The sequence below is a fragment of the Myripristis murdjan genome, chromosome 17 (genome assembly GCF_902150065.1).
Source record: "Myripristis murdjan chromosome 17, fMyrMur1.1, whole genome shotgun sequence".
Taxonomy (NCBI): Eukaryota; Metazoa; Chordata; class Actinopteri; order Holocentriformes; family Holocentridae; genus Myripristis; species Myripristis murdjan.
Window position 1 is genome coordinate 22,849,044 of NC_043996.1, and position 23,281 is coordinate 22,872,324.

The 23,281-nt window shown below is 40.4% G+C and overlaps 2 protein-coding genes across 3 annotated transcripts in view; both read right to left on the bottom strand.

Annotated features, from left to right (window-relative positions):
- Positions 1–65: 65 nt before the first annotated feature.
- Positions 66–9,699, bottom strand: usp14 (ubiquitin specific peptidase 14 (tRNA-guanine transglycosylase)). The gene is made up of 16 exons (XM_030075414.1): positions 9,512–9,699; positions 8,512–8,657; positions 8,384–8,416; positions 8,160–8,264; positions 7,382–7,485; positions 6,902–6,960; positions 6,643–6,773; positions 5,593–5,673; positions 3,938–4,020; positions 3,639–3,753; positions 3,367–3,432; positions 3,146–3,238; positions 2,890–3,018; positions 2,719–2,779; positions 1,483–1,590; positions 66–1,179 (listed from the first exon to the last, which is right to left on the bottom strand). Exons 1-16 carry the CDS (start codon positions 9,525–9,527, stop codon positions 1,034–1,036), a joined length of 1,476 nt encoding a protein of 491 aa, XP_029931274.1. The 5' UTR covers positions 9,528–9,699; the 3' UTR covers positions 66–1,033.
- A 1,826-nt stretch (positions 9,700–11,525) lies between these two features.
- rock1 (Rho-associated, coiled-coil containing protein kinase 1) overlaps positions 11,526–23,281 on the bottom strand; it is a 37,548-nt gene continuing 25,792 nt past the window's right edge. Inside the window, exons 23-33 of one of the 2 annotated variants that reach the window (XM_030075416.1) lie at positions 22,627–22,792; positions 22,397–22,490; positions 22,215–22,303; positions 21,246–21,437; positions 19,965–20,130; positions 16,926–16,996; positions 16,712–16,800; positions 16,426–16,504; positions 15,967–16,228; positions 15,077–15,284; positions 11,526–13,157 (exon numbers count right to left, since the gene is read on the bottom strand). In XM_030075416.1, coding sequence (XP_029931276.1) covers positions 13,154–13,157; positions 15,077–15,284; positions 15,967–16,228; positions 16,426–16,504; positions 16,712–16,800; positions 16,926–16,996; positions 19,965–20,130; positions 21,246–21,437; positions 22,215–22,303; positions 22,397–22,490; positions 22,627–22,792 — 1,420 coding nt within the window. In that variant the 3' untranslated portion in view covers positions 11,526–13,153. Of the gene's footprint in view, positions 14,801–15,076; positions 15,285–15,966; positions 16,229–16,425; positions 16,505–16,711; positions 16,801–16,925; positions 16,997–19,964; positions 20,131–21,245; positions 21,438–22,214; positions 22,304–22,396; positions 22,491–22,626; positions 22,793–23,281 lie in introns of both variants that reach the window. The other variant, XM_030075415.1, reaches the window with a different exon arrangement.

Here is a 23,281-nt window from a genome sequence, read left to right on the forward strand (position 1 = left end):
ACACACTCAGTTCATTTTGACCCAAGCTAACATTTATTAAAAAAAAAAAAAAAAAACACTGCACATATTGGTATAACAGTTTATTTTCACCACCTATGAAAAGCCATCAGTCAATAACTTATTACAGAGAGTGTTGATGGTTAGGTCTTACACATTGTGGCAGGGTGATCAGGAAAACTGCATGAAAAGAAAGTGAAGCATAGCATCATGTACGAGTATAGATGTTAAACTCTGAAATCGGTTCCAACAAGGACAATGTGCAATGCTCGCCAAGCAAACCGTGGTTGAATCTCAAGTCTTTCACGCATTTAACTGCAGACAGTTCACCGCAAGGCCAACCTATTCAGCTCCGGCTTTGAACGCGCTCCCTGCTCACTTCCCTCAAAACAGCGTTACAGAAGATTTGACGGGAAGAACCTCATCGCTGTCAATGCATTTTAGAACAATTCCAGGAGATGATGTGAGCCAGGAACTTAAGAAAAGACCTGAGATTGAACCTAAATTTCCCAGAGGGCCAACAGGTGAGCAAGGGCTGCTCTTAACAGTGCTAAGAGAATATCGCCATAATACATCTGATCTGAGAAGATACAAGCCAGGATATCTCCAAGGACAATAACTTGGCCAAGAATCTCTGTACAAGTTGATTAGTTAAAACGACTACAGAGGATTAACTTTGCTTTTATGACATGAGCACCTTATCAAAGGCTTTAAAAAATATACAATGTGTATAAAACATTTAATGAAACTGCAGAGCTAGACTTTAAAACCTCTTTCAAGGATCCAGTCCAGAGATTGCCTCTTTTTATATCACCATTTTCCAACCCTATGATGGTAGAATAATGAACTCCATTTGACAGAGATTTTGTTTTACAAGCATCTGTGTCAGTTACAAAAAACAAAAACAAAAAAAAATTAAGGTCATCAAATGTTTAAAGACACCCAGATTATTGCACATCTATGCAGACAGTGCTTGGAAATGGCATTTTCAATGTGTGTTGGATGCTGTCTTTGTCTTCTAGGAGGTCTTCTACAGTTACTGTTCCTCTTCAAGTATTTCCAGTCGTCGGGGGCCGTAGAGTAGAACGTAAGCTATATGCCAGTCTCCGCCGCCAGACAGCCGCAGGATATCCTCAGGGGACACCACGCTCACCTTGTCGTCATCAAACTTCACCCAGTCATCTGTGCCGGCGGAAGAGAAGCAAATATTACCTTCCAGACCGTATCTGGATTTAGAAGGAGACCCCTGACTATTGCTTCACTCAAAGACGGAGTGTATTAGTTTTGTTTTTTTCCCCATATGTAAACACTAATATAAAGCAGCACCCCCAGGATTTTGTCTCTTGTACTTTCACCTGAGCCAATAGAAGCCATGCAGCTTCCTTCTCCCCTAGTAAACTGTATTTAGATTCATTTGTGTTTTTATGCTGTTTGTTAGTCGTATGTGTCATGGCGCGCGTGTATTCTGGCAAAGGATGACGGTACCTTCTTTCCTTTTGACCCATCCCACATAGTGGCCCGACGAGCTGGAGCGGCCTTGGTGTGTCAGCACTGCCTGCAGGTCGTAGTAGCCGCTGTTGTTGGAACCGAGGTCTGAAGAGGAAACAGCCGTGTGTTAGCTTTTCTGTGTGACTTTGGCTTGAAGCAGCAGGATGTCTACAGGCATCCAGGCTGTCTACTGGTGTCAGGAATGTTGCGTTTAATGCTATTAAAGGCCTTTTCCAGATAAATTTTAACTAAATTTAAGGCCCATTTTAGGTATAATCATCTTTTTCTTATTCAAATGAGCATTTGCTGGTATGTGTAAACATTAAGTACGATATATTTGGCCTTGGGCCGAGGCCAGTTTCAGGTAGGAATGTGTTTGGTTATTGACTGCATGATTTTCACAGGCTCCTTTATCTTAGATAGCAAGCTGCTGCTGGGAAAACATCAAATCAGGACTTTTTTTTTTTTTTTTTTTAAACAGAACTTAGAACAGCTAAGCCCAAGGATTTGTGGATTTCTCTCTGATGCCAAATTGAATAATCTGGTTTCTTATGTGCATGCAAACATGGTGTATGTGAGTAAGTAGAACGTTAATCTAGGTTAACCTACAACAGGCATTTTCCCAGCATGTTAAGTGTAGAAAGTCACTATAAAGGAAGCATTAAGTTCAGTGGCAGGTTTTAACATCTTATTGACTTTTAAAGCCCAATATTTACTAAATTCAATTTAAGACACTTTGAGATTTTTTTAAGAATATAATGTTTTCTTTTAACCTTTCAAGAGAAATACCAAAATAAAACCAATTATGACAATTATGTATATTTTTGGACAAATCTTTTTTTCCTGTTTCAATCATGGCTTTTAAGAACAAGTGCTATATATCCGGTCCCGTGCTGAGGTAAGAATATAATTGCTTATTGATGTGATGATTCTTTTAGCTGTTATTGTAAATTTCATTTAGGTTAGATAGCCAAGGGCCTAACCAAGTATAACGACCTTCTTGGATTTCTGTCAGCAGGTAAGTATCACAGGTATGTATTAAGTGAGTTGTGCTAACATAGAATAGCTATTTTCCCAAAAGGTCAGTGTAAGAAAGCAAGCATTGGGTTCACTGCCAGAAACGGTTTCATAACATCAGAAACGCTGACTCTGATTCAAGCCAACTTGTCTAATTTTGCCAAAAAGAAATAGATGGATAAATGAAATTAGCTAAAGTGTTGTGGGTCAACCTACCATCAGGGAATGAGAAAGGCTCGTATTTCACTTCTTTTGCTGCATCTGACTTCTTCACCATCTATCGCATGGACAAAAAAAAAAATGAGACATTGTGGTAGCTGATAATTACACACCAATTTGCTCTAAGAACATGAAAGATATTTCACAGGTTGATGTTCACTTTTTCACCTTCTGCTGCTGTCTCTCCAGCTTCTTGTCCTCAATTTCCTTGAACTTTGACCTGACCGGCAGCATTTTCTCCTGGAGCTCGGGGGTGCACAACTCATAGACGTCCAGCATGAGGGGGAACTTGACATCCTTCAAATGCAGACGATGGCATTTCAGAATGAGTTTCAACTGATGAAATTATAACGGGCTTGAATATGAGCCATTACCTGGAACCTTGGGTGTCATTACAAGTTCAACAAACGTCAGAAAAGCAAACCTTAAGGACTTTGGCATTGACAGACTCCTTCTCTTTGTAGAAAAAACGGACCATCTGAACAGTCAGGTAGGCAGGGAGACGGCTGAGTTTTGACTGGAGATCAAATGCAAACGGCAAAGACATTTTAATTTCCAGTTTGTTGATTTAAGGGGAAACATTCGTTTTTTTTTTTCAACTGAGCAAGATGAGGAAGTTTTCAAAAGAGAAAAGAAAAAGCTTACAGATTTTATATACAGGGCATTTCTTTCCAAAGATGGAGACTGCTTCATGATTTCTTCCTGCAGTCTCTGGAGAAAGGGGCAAAAACATGATTAGATCCCTGTTGCTATCCAGACAGGCCAGCCATGTGCTGGTTTCTACTTTTACATGTATGTGCATGTAGTCAATAAATTAATTCTCAGCTGAAATATAACATCAGTGGACAATTTCTAAAATCCAACAACCACTAAAGACGACACATTACCACTAAAATAAGAAATGATGTCCTCCTTACCAGCCTTAGTCCTGTGGCAAGATATTTAACCTCCTGGTTGATGAAGCAGCTGAGCTGGAGCTGGCTCTCCTTGCCTTTGGTCGGCTCCTCCTCCTCAGATTCTGTGCATTTCATACTGGGCAGGAGACGAGTTAAGGCAAAACCTGGCAGAGTAATGACACTCTCGGGACACTTTAGCTTGTTCCCTCTTCATTTGGACACAATTAGGACATTTAACACACTCTTTTGTACTGCACCACCAATTCAATGAATCAAACCCCCAGAGACCCAGAGCATGGCTCGAACCACAGCAAGGATACGTAGTTTCAAATTCCACGCCGAAATACTGGTCAATGAAGTTCTTCTTCGTAGAGGCAGAGGCAGCTCCACCCTCAGAGTTGGTCTAACATTGAGAGATAAAGAATTTTTTTTTTCTTTTACAAATACTAGGATCATTATTGTTATTCCTCTCAACAGGGCTGGGTGATTTGATACTGTGATATGAAACTGGACATCGTCTGAGATTTCAGATACTGTAATATCATTGCTTTGGTTTTAAAGGCTGTATTACAGAAAAGAAATATAATTTTCTGAACATATTTGGCTGTTCTAGCTGTTTAATTATTTTACTCTACCTGCTTGGTCATCATATTGTTCAATCAAAAATGGTGAGTGTAAATATATTACAAAAGCACCAACAGTCATCCCTACATTATTGCCACAATATTGACACTGAAGTATTTGGTCAAAGATATTATGATATTTGATTTTGTCCATGCCAACCCGTCCTACGTCTAAAGACTAAAGCATGACCTTATCATAAAATAGTAGCAGTATCAGCCTTTGCTTTAGTAACAATAACATACGCATCACAACACATGATGATACAAAATAATTATTCTTCTAAATGACACGATCTGATAGGTTTCACTGTAACACAATACAGCGATATCACACTCTTTTGGGTGCGTGGCTGGTGTTAGTAATAGGAGAAAAACAGTGGCTCACTTACAATAATGTGATTCAATACGCTGCTGTTATGATACTGCTTTTGCTTAACATGAAATCTATGAAAATACTTTTAGGGGTTATAAAAAGGAGAACAGGAGAAACAAAAGTAACAAAATAAAACAACTGAATTTTCAAGTATTAGACTGGACAGGCAACAGTTACTCTTACTAAGTAGGGACTATAAAATGCATTTTACTTCCTTGATTTTACATAATTCATCTTTTAACAGGATTTGGGGGCAGGAAATAATGCGGAGGGATAATTTATAAGTGTAAATCAATAACACATCATGGAGTCAGTTGAAAATTTTATCTAAACCTCCTGGTGCAACATGAACACACCATGAAAGAGACACTATTCTCCAGCAAGTAAAAGAGTCCATCTCATATCCAGAGTAGAAGCCAGGGACTGACAAAAGCGGCTGTGTAGCAAATCAAAAGTTAAACCTTCACAAAGGAAGCCCATACACACAGAATGCATAATGATCAATCACATGAAGCCTGCAGTCATAATAAAGAGGAAAATACCCAGCAACGCGTCTTTCGACCATAAAAGGCAACAAGAGCTCGACATCAGAGAAATAATGACAACTGCCGTGATGGCGTCTTGCATCCTGACATTAAAGAAACAGCGGGGCTGGACCGAGTGGAAGCAGGTAAAGTGAGCCGTATCACTGGCTGACACAAAAGGTGAGTGTGTGACACTTTGAGATAGCAGCTGATTTAGGAGACTGCCACACATTTTAATCTGTTTTGATGTCTATATGCACATTTTTGTTCTAGTTGAAGCTGCTTGGGGTAGCTAATAAAAATCAGTGCAATCCATTATTAACATATTTAAATCAATATTCACCTCACTGATTTAACCAAGAGCAGTCACGCTAACGCTGCAGTTGTGTTGTTAGACTTTAAATTGATGGGAATGAAATGTTAACAAAACATGAAGCAGAAAGAGATGTGTCTACCTCCATCGGAGTCTCTGGCTCTAGTGGCTCCAACTTCTGCTGAAGGACTCTCATCATCTGCAGCCAGCACTCGTTAGCATCCTGGAAGAGGCGAAAGGGATGCATTCAAGGCCTTGTAATAGAACTTAGACACACATCACAAACTATGTTTAAAGCTGCAGTAATTGAAAATACAAAAATGAGAATTGTTTAGACTCAGCTGACAAAAACATGTGAAATCAGCATTAATTAGTGAGTCTGGCGGCCACGAAAATCATGTAGACTCAACCATCACGTTACGTTTTTTGTCAACAAAGTCCTAACACAAAAAGATCCAGTGATTTTGGCCTCGTTCAGACTGCAGGCAAACTGGATTTGTTTCTCAAATCAGATTTTTCCGACAGACTGTCTGCACTGTTTATTTGCAACTGATCAGATCGGATGTGTGTGTCCGGACGTCACTAACCTATCTGCACCAGTTGCTATGGTAACAATGCAGGCGTCAGTAACTACGTGCGCTGGTGATGCAGCTTTCCAACACAGAAGCAGGAGAAATGCACAGAAGCTGCCAGAAGAAAATTTATTTCAGCGTCTGTCCACTGATTTTTGTTGGCTGTGTTGTTCTCCATGTCGCTCTGATAGCAGCAGCATGGACTCTGCTCAGCCACTGAGTCGCTCTGCTGCACTTTCGTCACTCAGGATTTCACGTCATTGTTGTGTGTCACACTGTGAGTGATGTAACAGACACTCTGAAATCCTATTTGAGTGGCCAGAGCGTCCAGACAGAGACCCATCTGTACAAACAGGATTGGAATCGCATTTCAAAACACCTCCAAATGTGATTTGGATCTGATTTGCATCAGTCGCATTCCATGTTGTTTTTTGCCGTCCAGACCTTCTAAACCAATCTGGATATGACCAATAACTGATTTGGGCTGCCAGTCTAAACAAGGCCTTTGATTACTGCAGCTTTGAATTCATTTCAATGTCAAAAACAAACATTATGGTGAGCTGATGTGGCTACAGAGCATCTAGACTCCATGTCACCCAGTGCATTGAAGAGCTGCCTACCTGCTGGAGGTACTGCCCCTGGTCTCCCTTCTCAGCAAACTGTGGAAAGGCCATGTGAAGGAACTGCAGCAGGATGATGGGTGGGAGGCTGGATGAGGTCTTCTCCATGGTCTCGTATAAATCACGCAGAGCTGAGGACACAAGGACAAAATCACACTTGTTTTTTTTCTGAAATTGTAAGCTTAAGACAAAAATGTATAACCTGTGGCTTCAAAGGGCAGCAACAGACTATTTTGTTAATGTGCGAATTCCCTCAAACCTGCTGTGATGTACTGGGATGGTGCGTTTGCCCCTGAGGATCGCAGAGCACCTGTATACCTGTGGGCGCACATGGACAAGTTCAGCAGCAGCAATGCCATAAAACATCGCTGGGTAAGAGTAACTGACTGAAAACAAAAATTAAAAACAAAGTGACAGCTCTCTGCTATAAACTGATCTCAAATAATGTGTCATTACAGTCACAACACCACTTTATCACAGCTTTTAATAGTCATATCACTGTCCATAATATCAATTAAATGGCAAACAAATACATTCAAAGTTTCCCATCATTATTTGCAGCAGTATAACTCAGACACAGCTCAATATGGGTAATAATACCTCTCATACCTTTTCAACATCTATCCAATGTTCACCATGACATTTTAAGTGTTCGTACTCTCCATGATCAGAAATTCAATCGCTTAATTTCTTCATTTTTCAGAGGACTGCGTAACCATGTGACAGGGGAAAAACTCACCTTCTTAGTGCAATTTTGAGCTCTGGCACAGAGCGCAGACACTGCACTGTGGCATTCATGTAACAGGTGTTGCCCAGGTTTGTGAGCCCACAGGGCAGCTCCATCTGCAAGCAGCAGAGCAGAGGGCTTAATTCCTCTACGGATAACAAGGAAAATACCACTTCTTCCACGTACAGACAGCAAGGTTACACATATATAATGACTTCCTGATATTTGCTTTTTATTCAATATCAGATATCAGCCTTTTATGCTGTCCATCTCCAATATGATGGAGGTTCCTCACTCAATGCAGCTACAGTATGTAAACACAGTCTGTAAACCTGCAATGATTTTTTTGCTTTGCACAATTGATCAATCATTTCATTTAGCTTGTTTATCCTTTTTGTAAATACTGCTAATGTTAATGCCTAAAGGAATTTCACATAATGATATAAATGTTGTTCCAGGGGCTTTTATACTTTTACTACAGTGAAATTCTGCGAGAAACAAAGAAATTTAAACCCACATTGGTCAAACTTAGAGGACACTACAGATAATGCTCAATAAGAAAATAAAAGTCAGTGTCTATCGAAGGACCAGAAAAACTTGAAATAAAAAAAAATAAAATAAGGACACAGGGCTAACCAAGCAGATGGTATGCGCTCTACCAGGTGGGCCACCGGGTCGCCTAACACTGTCATCATTAGTAAAGGCCTGACGAAATCAAATTTAAACAGCCCATGCACAATGCAATAATCTATTTGCTTCAGGCTAACTGGTAATATTTCAGTTGACTCACGGCTGAGGCCAGCTGCTCCTCAGTCATGTCCTCGACAAACATGGGCCGGACAGCGGGCTCCTCAGGCAGGGCGTCCGCCGAGCCCATCATCAACAGGGTCATTCCCTAAGAAAATAACAGGAACACATTCAACCTCACAGGCAATTAGTAAAGAGGGATGATTATACAGACAAACAACATGACAAGTGTTAGTTATTAGTGTTTAAGCCCAATGATATACTCACATTTTTCAGTTTGATGTTTCCCCACTCATCATCCTAGAACGGAGATGAAACACTGATTAGCTCCTTTAACTGCTAAATGCAATAAAAAGAAGCCTGCTTGTTGTTGTTACTGTTTTATTAGTGCTTACCTTTAGAGTGCCTCCCTTCACCATCACCTTCTGTCTCTCTGGCTGAACTCCTGTCAGGGCAAACAGCTGAGCCTTGAAAACCATGGGAGGCTCCTCGGTGTTCAGCTCCACTGCATCAAACTTCTCCTTGCCCCATTTCACATTTACTAAAAAAAAAAAAAAAAAAAAAAAAAAAAAAAAAGAGAGAGAGGCAGCACAGGTCCTTGAGTTGGCTTCTGCCTACAAGGTCAGTGTTTGTCAACAACACAGCTTTGTCAAAGTGCTGCCATGCCCTGTATGACACAGCATGTAGCTGCCTGAGCCAAGCAACCGGGCATCTCGCTAACATTAGCCTCTCGGCTGCAAATACACAACCCACCTGCTTGTCTAGCTACAGCCTCTCCATCTGTTTGCAAGCAAGCTGCACTGAAAAGCCTGAGAAATTGTCCACTGTTTGGCTAGCTCCATTAGCATCGCTACATACTGTGGTTGCTAGTCAAAACACAGTGATTCGATAAACCACACCCGGCACACAACTGCACATATGAATTCCCAACCGACGTTGACGAAAATACTGTCAATAAATTTGTGTTATGTCGAGAAAAACACCCTAAAAAGAAGTTAACTACCTAACTTAGTTGGCTAGCAAGCTAAGCAACGCTAGCTAGCAACAGCAGCTAGTCCCTGTGAGGAGCCAGATGCCGGTTAGCTGCTCCGACACAGCTGACTCCCGTGAACGCATTTAGCAAACCCAGCCAACCGACAATTATACCGTTATAAAAATGCAAAGGTGATGTCTGTAATATTGTCTAACGATGCTGTTTTTGTGTCACAGGCAGAGTGAGTTAGTCCTTATGGCCTAGCAGGGCTGAAATAGTGCCAACTAACGTTAGTTTGCTAACTGCATGACATGCTAACTCATGTTAGCTCAGATGCTAAAAGTGATGACAGGACTAAAACACGAGTATGGTTTCAGACTGTTTAACGTTATCTCGCTATAGTGGTAATAATCACGCCGTACCTGTAAACACTGGCATGTTTTGGCCACTTTTATTTCCTCGGCTCTATTTCCTCTTTCCAGTCCACCGGGGCGCGAATGTGGAGTTGGCTAGGTTCTTTAGTCTGAACTTCATTCAAACAGAATGACGCTGCAACAACACGCTGGAAACATCGATTCGCTCTGCCCTCGACTGCCCTGCCTGCGGCTCAGGAGCCCGCCCACTCCCGCACCGCACCGCACATAGCCGCACCGCGCAGCAGCTTTCCAGTTCATTTAAAAAAAAATATATGTGTATAATTAGACTCAGATTATCACGGTATCAGAGCTGTGTGCAGTCCACATCTCCAGAGACCGTATCAAAGTTACCATAAAAGTAAGCTAAAAACTAAAATTAGGTGTGGAAAAAAATTTTAGTTAACTGAAATCAAAATAAAAACTAGACCAGAAAAAACACGAAAAAATAAATGATATTGTGTATTTACAAAACTAGCTAAAAAAAAAAAAAAAAAAAAAAAAAATAGTGAGAAAATATCTTCAGTTTTATTCTTTGTCTAGTTGGTCAAATTTAGCATGAGGAGGCCTTGTATGTGACTGTCTAAATACGGATTATTTGACTACTGTGAGCGCTCCGTTCCGTGCTTCAGGCTGAAGCACGGTAGTCAGTTGCCTCCACAAACTGTTGTGTTTGTGTTGTGATAGCTATCGTGACCTTATTAAATCCTGCCCGGACGAATACACTCATATCATAATAACAACAATAAAACTAATACTCAAAGTAACTAAACTAAAACTCAGCATTTTTAAACAATAAAAGCTATTCTGAAACGAGCAAACTCACTCTGGAAACTAACTGAAAATAAACTCAATTAACAACAAAAATGAAAAAATAAAAAATATAATAACTCATGAAAAAATATCCATAAAAATGCCTCTTGCGCCTACAAAGCTTACCCTGGGCGTTTGTGCGCCCACCTTTACAGCCAAACTCAACTCTAAGTTCTTTGATTTCTAAAATCCTACTGTCAAAGTATGAACCAGTGCATAAGATATCGAAGCACACAGTGTCCTGTGTGAAATGGGCTAAGATTTAGTAGATGCTCTTGATTTATTATTTATTCACTGGCAGGCACAGCTTGCACTGTAAGCTGCTAGGTTTGGACATTGTCGTAGGCTTTTTGATAAGAAACTGCAAGCCACAGATTTCAGTAATCATTAATTTGACATTTTAATTACGGAAAAGCACACATCCACCGGGACGTCTGCCGGGATGCGGATGCGGACTGACAAGTTCCACTGCAAGATCCGGTGCATTTTTTTTTTTTTTTCAATGGAACAAATCTGAACCAACAATAAACATCTGCCTCTCCGATCACCTGTAGACACTTAACACTGAGTAAGTAATACGTGTTTGCATAACACAAAACAAAATCGGTTTATTACGACGAGTCAAGACGCAGTTCCAGAACAGCGAGTAGAGACGCTGCTCTTTGCCCAAATCTGCGCACTCGGAGGCGGACTGAAAGACGAATAAGGGCGGGTGGAACCTCCAGCGCGATACAATTATAAATTAAATTGTTGTCAGTGAAATGAGCAAGAGACATATGGCAATATGACATATGATAACGTCACGCCGTGCGTGCGGTATTTTTGACGCACGTCTTAAATCCTGACTCCCACGATTGATTGGATGCACTTGAAGACAACACCAGCCCTGCCGGTTTTGCGCCCTGACGCACGGCATGTATTATAGCTCTGTCATGGTGAAATTGTGATTGGATTGCCGTTACAGTGCTTACAGAAAGTCAAAGATGATTTTGAGATCCGATAATTGTTGATTTATATTTTGTTTTCACAGCTACAGTCACACAACTGATGTAAACAGCCAGCCACCCACAGCTCCGCACTCACTGCTGTGGACAAGCGGTATGCTGGGGCGTCCAAATGGAGCGCACCTACAGTTACCTGTGATCCTGTGAGGGAGTGAGTCTCACCTGTAGCCTACATAGGCTTCCCATCTAAGAAGAAATACAATGAATGGATGATAAAGATATGTTTATTGACACATATCCATCAGTGCGGCCTCCAATGCAATTAAACATGCAATTCATCCAAGACAAAATAAGAGTAGATCATAGTTCCAGTGCTTTTTGAACTGAAGAAAAAGGTTAAAAAAAAAATAAAAATAAAAACAAAAACAAAACAAAAAAACAAAAATATTTTGATTATTGTGGAGGTATCCCATAATCCTTGTTTCTCTAATTATATACACGGTGTGGAGCCTGCATTAATGTGATATTATAATATTAGTAAACCAACTTGTAATTGTTAACAAGGGCAGTCACTGACAGGTCTTAGCCTTGATTTAGGTACACCATCCTGAAATTTGACATATGGTAATGGAGTCTGGGCACTTTATTTTGACACGCTAACTCTATTGCAATGTGTCCATAAAGAGGCAATCTAATATATATATTTATATATTTAATATACTCAAACCGAAGAAGCAAAGTTCTGATAAAACCACAGACGTGGCAAAATTTTAAAAATAAATGATGGTAGAGTTAAGATTTGTCTTGTTTTGGAGAAAAACACAAACAGATATGGCAGTAAAATCATTATCCAAACATTAAGGCACTAGGTGGGCCAAATGCTACACCTGTTTAGTCTTCTACAATAATTTACAATTCAAACAGTGCAGTTTTACATTTGTTAACTTAATGTTTTCCTTTTGAACCATTTATCTATGAATCAATGTAAGGCAATACATTACAAAAAATAAACCATACAAGAAAAAAAAAAAAGAAAAAACAACAACAACAAAACAATATTACAGAAACAATGTACCAAATGAACACAGAAAAAAGCTATTAATTTTAGGTCTCCTATATGCCATTACAATGGAATTTCCTTATGGCTTGGACCAATAAAAATAATTATTATAATAATAAAAATAATGCATAGATTTAAATGATGATCTTGCATGCTCCTCACTCAATACTCAAAAAATCTAATACTCATTTCCCAATACTCTGTCCCAACCCTGATAACTTACTTGCAGAGTAATAAGAATAGAGGCAAAAAGGCCACCAGAGTCCATCAGCTGAAGGCATCAAAGTCATTTCTTAGCTGGAAACAGAAGTATACTTGCATGTAGCCAGAGTATCTCTCAGGCGGGGAAAGAAAATACAAAATATAGATTTGTTTTCAGCCCCGAGTCACCAACTCACTGCAGATTAAGCCAACTCCTGTACGACAGTACCTTACATCGACCACATATGCAAGAGTCCCAGCAGAACCCACTTCTACCTTCCCTCTGTTGGATTATATGGAATATGTACCCATGACACAAGTCCCTCTCTATCCCTTGTCCAGGTCCATCGTTTGGTTGAAGTTGAGTGTGCCATCTTCTGGTGGATATGGAGAACTGCAGGTGTGTGTTGTCCAGTGATGGGGACTGTTGAGTCTGAAGGAAGGAGCGATAACAGGCCTCTCAATGTCCCTGATGCCTTATATCTGACAAGTGTCACAATTTTGCAGCGCTGGTTATTTTTTTTTTGTCAAATTGAATTTTGTATGTCATACAGGTTACTCCATTTTTTGAGGATGGTAAAGGAGGGAGGAGGAAAAATACAGAGTCCAGAAAGATTCCAACGGATCAGATGGTTAGCTGGAAAAAAAAACAAGAACAGAGACAGGTGTCCAGTAAAAGAAGGCAAGACATCTCTAGCTAGGTTAGTACCCAGTTTAAGGTAACACTGAACAGAAAAGTTGGTATATAGACATTAGAGTTGCACGATATATTGTCTCAACATTGACATCGCAATAGTCACATGGCAAGATGCATGATGTATCAGGCACATTGGCTCAAAGAGGTGATGATACACCTTTTTTGCTGCTTGTTGCAAAAGGAAAACTCACAGAGTTCTCATGTTCTATCACTTATCTACAAGAGAAGTCTGTCTGATACAAGATAATCTTGTCCGATTTAAAGGTTATTGAATAGTTTGTCGCTAGTGACACAGACTCTGCTGGCACAGTGACCAGTTTGCTATGTGCTCTCGTGAAGAGGTGCTGTTGATCAGTTCATCAAATATCCAAAGCCCCACTAGACACCAACCACAACCTGAAAGTGAGAGCTACCTGCTTTGTTTGTTTGATAAACTGATCAAGAATGCTTTCCATCAGTGGTTTGCTGTGCATGCAGAGTCTGCCTGTCACCTGCCTGTAAACGAGCACCAGACGCAGCTACTGTCACAGATAATGTTGCCTGGATGCTAGAGGCTGGCATTCAGTGACGCGAGGCAGCTTTTAAAGTGTGTGTGTTCCCGTTATCAGCAGCACCCTGTCCTGGTGCTGGTTAAAAGTTACACAGTTACTGTCAAAGGGCTGGTCCATGCTCTAATGTAAGAAATGCTTACCACACACACACAAAAAACATGCAGTATCCAAATCTATCTGTTCTTACATCTTGCCGGCATACAGATTAATCTGTTTGCTACTTAAGTTTGAGAGTTTTACCATCTTCAGCCACACCAGAGGGAGTTTATCTTCCACTACGCAGATTAATCTTACATACATGTAAATAACACAACTGCAACACACACGCCCAAGTTTATAAAGACTCGTGCTTTTCCCAATGACCTCTCCACCTGCACATGCCAGTGTCAGAGTCACATAAGTGAAACCTAAGTGGAGTAGTCCAAGATGATTTGTGGAGGGGTGACAGAGGGCTGAACTACATGTGGCAGAAGTTTTATTTTGTTAGAAGATGATAGACTTTTTAAGTATCCAAATGATGAAAATTATGATTTTTAATTGTATATTTGTACATGAACCACACAATGCATGTATCTGGTGAAATCCTGTATTTTTTTCATATCGCAATATTTATCGCAGAAAGGAACAAGGATATAACAATGTCAGTTTTTTTCTAATATCGTGCAGCCCTAACAGACATTACAACACCATTAACACCTTTGCATCATGTTTGACAGAAACAATGCAAAACCCTTAATGTGGGTGAAATGGCATAGGAGCATTGTACTGAGGCTAATAGTTAGTTACTGAACCCAACAACACTTAGGTGCCAAATAGAAAAACACAGAAGCCCAAGTGTCAATTGCAAAGAACCCTGAAGTCAACCAACCAACCCATAACAGTGTCTGCTGTTAGTCACCCGTTGACACAATTAATAAATAGTCAAGTTTAAAACTGTTGGACAAAGTCTGACACTTAAAGACTTTGTGTTGAAGTTGCTGTCAACAAGTGCTGGATGTTGTGTCTGCTGCTTGGAGGCTGGCCTGCGCTCTGCTACAACACAGGAGACAAACAGGAGGTCATGTGACTGACTTGACCACATCTCAGTCCACCAGATGGGATAAAATAAGACTTATGACTGCAGCACACCCTTACAAACTCCCTTTAACGATAGGAAATTGCTCACACGGCACCTTAGTGTATGCCATGCAACTATCTGTAACTATTAGGAAATTATTCTGACGGGTAGACTATGAATTACCTAATTTTTACAGGAAAAAAAAGATTAGACTCAAAAGCTGGGACATAAGGTCAAAACTGTCAGGTTACCTTGGCTTTCCTGTGATGCTTTTGGGGTTCTTACGGAAGGACTGGTTTGCTCCAGAGCGAGTGGACATGGTACGAGGTGAGGCCCTAGAAAACGTGGATGGTGGGGTCTTAGGGATCTTCTTGCCAAGGTGGCCAATCCATTTTTTCTGCTCGTCTTGGGTGAGGGCCAGCAGGAGCATGTCCCGGGCGGAGGTCACATCGTAGTTTACTGCACGGGTGGAAAGAAACACCTCTGAGAAACATGATCTCACACCGATCTCCGTTTCAAGGTTGTGTCTTTAAAGTCCTAATCCGCAATTTGTTCACAAAATGGCCTAGGCAATACGATCGGGATGGATATGTACCGTGGATAGGTCCATTTGGAATGCAGACTATGTCAACTCAACCATTTGAACTCAATTCGCACAGATCAAGGATTGGGGCTTTAAAAGAAGACTGCAATCCCAGTCGGGCAAAGTGACAACAAAGGTTTCAATTTGCATTAAAACAACAACTCAAAACTGCAGTATGATGCCTACTATATGAAACAGTTGTGCTCTAGTGGTCATGAGTGCAAACCTATTCATTAGACTGACAACAATTCCTGTGCAACCAAACTGACTGAATATTTGGTACAGTGACATTATGCAAGTATAGAACATTTGAGAGTTTTGCATATACCTTACAGCTTATTTGTTTGTTTTTATCAGAAAGATGAAAGCTGCAAATAACTTATTTTCCATGTAATCAATTCAAAATCTTCAAGAGACATTGTGAATATCACCAGCACTGACAGGGTCTAAAAAGTTATGGCTTAAGGAGTTTAATTTTTTCTCGATTTGATAACTCATCTTCCTGAAAAAAGAAGTGCTCAGATCACCAAAGTCAAGACAATTAGAACTAGACATTACCTTTGCAAGGGGCTATAACATCCTCCTTTTTGTCGAGGTGGTCCTTGTGGCACTTGACGTGGCAGCGGCGACACTCCAGGGCTGGAGGAGGCTTGAAGACGTGCCATAGAGGCTTGGCGCAGGCCTCGCAGTTGGAAGGGAAGTGATATAACGTAGGGATGAACTCGTGGCCTTTGTGTGGGAGGCAGTTGGTCTTGTCCCCCTGAGGGACTGTCTCCATGTCCGCCTCCTTCCTGCACTCTCCCTCGTTGGCATACAGAATCTGAACATGGCCAGAAACAGGACGTTGTCAAAAACTGCGTCTTAAAATAAGCATTTTTGAGGCTGAGCAGAGCTTTGCAGGATCCCACATTTAGACACTTGGACGTCAACAATCCAAGTGTCCAAGTGAGGAGGAGACTTCTCTGGATGAAAGCATTAAAATGTGGAGATTTTGCAGGACAGGAAAGAGCCCCCTACCTGGAATATCCTTGGAATCTCCTCTGTCTCAGCTCGGTACACATCGCCTTGTGTGACTGGTCTCACATGGAACAGTTTGCTGCAAACACCACAAGCAATTATGTATCACTAACACTATTAACACTGAAACACTGTGAACACAACAACTGCCACATGACCTCCCTGATAAGCCGTAATTAACACATAATTGTAAACTCAAGAGGGAATTACGGCTTTTTGGTAGTGTTACTGAACAATGTCCACTGAAAGGGAAAAGGTGCAGATGAGATGAACAGAACATACTTACTCGATATCAAGTACCATTGAGGGGTTGGACTGTTCTTTATCTTGTTCATCGTTGTAGAACAGAATCTTCTTGCTGCTCACCACCACATACTAAAAGACAATGAGAGGAAGATCGGTATTGGCCTCGCGGGGTTTAACAGCCTATCTCTACAATCCACAACGGAGTACCAAACAATGCGGATGAACGTGGGAAATGACAAATTAACACAACATACCTGTTTCTTCCATCCATATCGCTTGATATTAGCACGGTTGGGAATGGAAAGCCAACCCTCCAGCCTGGATTCTGCAAAGTGGCCCAGATGGGAAACAAGTTACAAATCTGTGCTATGAGGCACTCGGAGGGGAGGGGGAAAGGTCATGCAGTGATTAAATTCAAACGCAAAGTGGGGAAGAACAAAAATTCAAGTGGCAAAGGTCACAACTGTTTCAAAACACCAGGTGAACTCCTCAGGGAGTCCGGCCAGGGGTTCACTCTAAGATAACTACACTGGAGTTTGTGACAAGATATGATTATGGATATTTCATGCTGTTACTTCACACTTCCCATGCAAGAGGGAATTATTATGCAAAACATGGGCAAGTAGTATTTTTTTAGCATGTTAAAAGTTCTTGTAGGATTGTAATTGTTTTCAATTGTGGGAAAAGGATGTACTCTATAGAAATTAGTGTACTTTTTTTTCTCAAATCTTTATAAACTTGTTCACTCACTCCCTTCATACAAAAGTTGTGCACTGTGATCACCTATGGTACTTATTGTGTTAAAAGTGACAAAAATCCAACTTGGAGAGCATGCCTTTGGAACAACACAAGATAAAGTGGAACAGTGAACTAAGAGGGGCTTGAGGGATGGTGTGACTTTGTGAGGGACGTCCTCGTTTCCAAAAGAGCAGTACTTCTGAGTGAACATGCCAGCAAAACAACAACAGTGTTAAAGTGTTTGAAGCGCACACAGCCGGAAATTGAAAAAAAAGGGGCGTGCTCAGTTTCAAGACACATTTTGAAAGGTGCTCAGAGTGCTGTGATGAAAGTCACACAGGGTGTGGTCTAGTATGTCAGTAACCTCGGATGTATTGTGGTTACTTTTTTGTGGGGTTGACCTGCAAATTTGTTGCCAACATCAGTGCTTAACATCCCATCAGTGTCAGTGTTAACAGTCTTGTTGGTCAGATTGACATAATTTTCAAAGATCTTTTTTTTTGCTCTCCACTCAGTCAAGCGTCTTTCAAAAGAGTTGAATTCCACCAAAAGAGATGACTTTCTCATATCTGGCAAACTGACAATGTGGTAAAAGAACAATCAGGAGACAAAAGACACAAACACACACGACCAGCAGCAGCAGCACAGGCCAGGCATAAAGGGGTGCCTACACTCAGTTACTCACAGAGGAAAAAGAATAGAAGTTATAAAGATAAGAGGAGCAAGGAGAACCGACTGGACATGAGGGAAATAAAGAGATGAGAGGGATTTAACCACAGATACCAGCATTCAATGGAATGAAATACAGACCTAGTACAAAGACTATTTGCAAACATTTCTTTGTGTTTAACCTTGTTTGGAGTACAAGATGACTGAGGTTGACAAAATCTGAACAACAGGTGATTCTGTCAATTTTCTGCTCCTCTGTAAAGATTTTAAATACAAAACCTAACCCACCTGATACTCCAACCAGATTAAAACCAAACAACACAAATTATTTAACACATATTTAATCAGATGTGCTTTAAACACCACCTGCCCACATGGCGTAAATACACGCAAGGTGCCTAACACTAACACTACATCCTGAAAACATCTAAAATCACTTAACAATAGAGTGAAAAATAACAGATAAGTGTAAAGACAAAGAAGTGTAAAGACAAAGAAGACAAAAGACTGTTCCCTTGCATTTTCCTCTATTTCCTTTGTGGCAGTTTTGGCCGAGTGGCTATCTATTTTCACTGCTACATAAACAAGGATATCTTTAGTATTCCTGCATGAACCACATACACATACCACCTACTTTTTAACCAATATAACACAGCCTTAGTCAGTAATCTTACATGTGACATATTTAACGTGTGTTAAAGAAAGAAGACGCCCAAAAATTCTTTTCCAGCCAGACATTTTTGTCATAATTTCTTTTTTCTGCTTTATTTAACAGCCGCAGCAGAGAGAGACAGGAAAGGCACGGGAGAGAGAGAGGGGACGACATGCAGCTAATGGCCTGAGGTCGGATTCGAACCCAGGACGCTGCGATCAGGACTCAGCCTTAGTACACAGTACGTGATTTTAACTGGTGAGCCCCCATTTTTGTCATAAGTTGATATTTAGAGGAAGAGGTCAACTGCTGAAGGCCAGTGTGTAACTTTGTAATAATGAATTAAAGTTACTTCAGGTCAACTGCTATTAGCTTCTTCTTAGCTAAGAAAGGAAACAGTGTTCAGCTCGCTTTTTGGAACAGGGGATCCTCTACAGCCCACAGAGCTGTATTTGCAGATGTTCGTATGAAAGAGCCGAGAGGAAAGGTATTTCATTTCCATGAAATTTTCAAGTCATAAAGCAGAACCCAATGCGACTAATTAATCTTTTGATAAGAATGACTGTGATAAATAAACATAAGTCAATCATTCTGTTCAAAGTGCATTACAACTTACAACCTAAGAAAGGCATCTAACCAAATGTTATAATCTCAAACTGTGTAAATTAATATGTACTGTGCATACTGATAAAGCTGTATGGCAATAGTAATAAAAAAAGAAAAAAAATTACTGATATCAAAAATTAAAAAACAACTGCAGCATCCCTACTTCCAGGGTTCCAATTCAATATCCATTTGCATACAATAATAACCATGAGACTTAATTGTTGAGCCAAAGAGTACATGGAAAAGAAGAAAATAAGACTTCTTCCTGCTTCCTGCAGGTTTTAGTTCATGGTCAATATGCTGTATGCTGCTCGTGTCTGGGTGATATAACTGTCGATGAGGTCATTCTAATCATGAACTGTAGCTTATTTTCAATGATAAAAAGCAAGAATATAAGAAAAGTGTGGGTTTTAAATAGAAATACATATTGTGACTGAGTAACAATATTTCTTCATGTGCAATTCCCAGACTCTTTAGGTTGACAAAATTCAATTTCACCACTTTTCCAGACTTTATATGATCTGCGTAAGAACCCTGCACTTGGGACTAATCTTTTCACAGAAATGGCCACCCTGCACAGTAACCTGCAGTATCAGCAGAGTACAGTTAGCCTTTGGGGTGTCCCTACCTGCAATGTTGCTGTCCGTCTCGTCTGTCTGCAAGCTGGTGACGCTTGAGTTGTCCATGCGCAGCTGCAGGTCATTCAGTTTCTCCCGAAGCTGCTCGATGTCGCTCTCCTTGCTGTCCAGCTGCATCTGCAGCTCATTGCGATACGTGGACTCCTCAGACAGTTGCTGTTGGCGGGAAAGCCCAGAGAAGAATTGGATTCACACAGGGAAAACAGCTGATTATAGTGGCCTCAAGTCCCCTGAGATGTTAAGTGGCTGCAGCTTCTTGGGAAATCAGCAATCTTCTGTTTATTCTGTATCATTACTCTTCAACAGAAACTAACATTAGCACGAGGCTGCACTCTTGTATCTAACAAAGTTCATCTCCCTTCTCCAGTATTGTGCTATTAAAGTTTTGATTGTTGCATCAGTTCTTGCAAAACAATGAAAACATGTCTGGAAAATTGATTTGTAGTTTTTAAAACAGAAAAAAGGGATAAATTCATCTTTTTTCAGCTACGAAAGAATATAATTGGGATTTTCTCCAATTTGAGCTCCAGGGATTCTCTCACACCATTCATAAATGCAGCCACCCCTCACTAAGTTGAACAAGAGATATATGACTACACAAGATAACATCTTTGACATTTTTTTAAGCATGCAAATTTTCTTCTTCTCCTCCTCTCCTTCCTCTCAGCTGTTGTTTACTGAACGCAAATGATGGCCAATCCATGCAGAATAAGTCTATGTACGAGCTAGATTAGAATTAAAGCTGTGGAAGACTCCTGCGTTAACCAATCTGATTACATGAAAAAGGAAAGGCAGGATGTGGTTCATTTTTGTGTGGCTCAACTTAAAAAAAAAATGCCTGCAGTGTGTGCCCTACTCATAATGAGATAATAAATTTACTTGCTGGCTAGACATACAGCAGGTAGGTAATTAGCTCGTCTATTTTTGTGATGATTTCATTTAGGGACAACTTCCCAGTTCATGCTCAGAAGTTTTACTTTTATCTGAATTTGAACATTTTTTCAGCCAAACTTCAGTAGCCTTTTATTTTTTAAATTGCACTGGCATATTCTTTATTTTCAGCGCACTTGATGATACGCAGACTGATTTGCTCATGTAGTAGGCTATGCTACAGTTACTGTTTAGAGCTTATATGGGAGGCATGTATGCATCTGCAGAAATACTGGCACCACTAAATAATGTAATGTCGCTACCAACTGTGAGCACCACTAATGTCATCAGTCCCGAAAGTTGTTCTAATTAGGTCATGTGCCGCACAATCTGTCACTCACCGCCTGCATCTCGCTTAACTCCTTTTGGTACTTAATGGCCATGTGGTTAAACTTCTCCTTCTCCTGGTTCAGCTCCAGCTGCAGTTTGCGGTTCTCCTTCTCCTTCTTACGCAGGTCGGCTGTACTGCCCTTTTTCTTCTGGTCCAGCTTCATGTCCTTGCGGTTCATGATCTCTGCCAGCTTGTTCACCGCCTGGCAGACGTGACAAGACACATGGGAGACACATGGGAGTTTATTTATAAAACAGGGTTATCGTGATATTAGGGGCAGATACAATCACGGTGTAAATATGAAACGTTTTGCCTTCACCCCACCCCTTTTGAACATTTGCATATCGAGAAAGTGAAAAAGTCATACTATATCTTAATGTTAACTATGTCTTGATAATATGTGAGTTTTTTTTTTCTTTTATAAATCAAGATTATTTTTTCGGGGCATGTGTGCTTTATTAGACAGCCACAGTGGCAAGAGAGACAGAACAGGGAGAGGCTGCTGCAGCTTAGCTTTGGAATTACACTGTACTGGTACAGGAAGTAGATAGTATGGTATGATTATTGCTCTGATTGCAGCTATAATACCTAGTTTTTAGCTGATATGATTCTGTTTATTCTGTTTTGTTTCTCTCAAAATATGAGCTCAGTGGGAAAGACTTTTGGCTTCATACAACATTGGCAAAATGTTAAATATGTGATATGAATTAACAGAACTTGAACTGACTGGCTATCACCTGGGCCACAGGTGAGGATAACAAGGTAGGGCTCCATCATAATATTCCCAGTGATGGTAAATTTATAAATAAGATCACATTTAACATTGCAGATTGTGAGTACTGTTATATTGTTACTACAGATTTTTATGAATGAAGGCTATCAGCCCCAGTGATTCTTCACTTGTTCAACAGGTGAAGAGTTAGTGTTTTCACACTGATTGAGAACAGACTAACTCCTGGCTAAGAAGGCATATCTTTACCTGAGTCTTCAGTGTGCGCTCTGTGTTGAGGATCTTCTCATAGTTGGCCTTGATTGTGTTTGCAATCTCTTCCTTCTGAGCCACATATTCTGTAAGGGGAAGAGACTCGGTTTGTTCAACAATGTCACTAAAACACAGACAGGGAGATGCCCACATACAAGGGGAGACATAAGAGTCTGTACCTTCCTCCTGAGTATGAAGCTTCTCGTCTAACTCAGTCTTATCCTTGCTGAGGTTCTCCACATCTTTGGTCAGAGTTCTATTAGATTCCTCAAGCTTCAGAGAAATGAGAACAGAGTTAACATCAAATACTTTTGTGTCATGCTGAACTCATATGATATGTAGTCAATGTGGACTGAAAGAGAAAAGTAGTGCTGAGAAGATAGCAGAGGTTATTTGATGTGGTGCTCACCCGTGCAATAGTAGACTCCTTTTCCCCAATCTCCTGCTTGTGTCTAGCCATGGCCTTCTTGTTCTCCTGGCTGAGCTCAAAGTACTGCTCCTCCTGAAGCGCCCTGGCCAGCTGCTCTGACTCAGCCTTGGTCACTGTCAGATCTAGCTGGGCAGACAGGGAGTCCCTACATCCAACACCAAATAAAATTAGTCTATTTAAATCCCACACTTGTACCTGCAACCCTGTCACCTCATATTTTAACAGAGAACTATTCAATTTTAGCTTTAATCAAACTTTACTGTCCAGTGAGTGAAACTGCTTTTACAATTATAAAAGATAAACTATAAAATACAGAAAACACAGACAGCAAAATAAGTATGGTTAAATATAACAACTGAATGACTGATCTCAACCTATGGCTGGGTGATATACTGACATTGTATCGATTTTGTGATCTGAGATTACACATCATCTGGGATTTTTGACATCATAGTATTGTGATATGACGGAAGTATCACAGTTTTCCAAATTTTAAAGGCTGCATTACAGTAAAGATATACAATTTCTACATTTTTAATGGCTGTTTATAAAAAAAAATAAAATCACTTGTGCTGATATAGGTATTCAGTTAAAGATATTGTGACATTTGATTTTGTTAATATTGCCTTGCACT

Excerpts from the sequence above, each read along its gene's own strand:
- usp14 (XM_030075414.1), bottom strand. Across the intron at positions 6,774-6,901 it reads ATCCCAGTACATCACAGCAG|CTCTGCGTGATTTATACGAG; the intron begins GTTTGAGGGAAT and ends TTGTGTCCTCAG. Across the intron at positions 5,674-6,642 it reads AGGGGCAGTACCTCCAGCAG|GATGCTAACGAGTGCTGGCT; the intron begins GTAGGCAGCTCT and ends CGCCTCTTCCAG.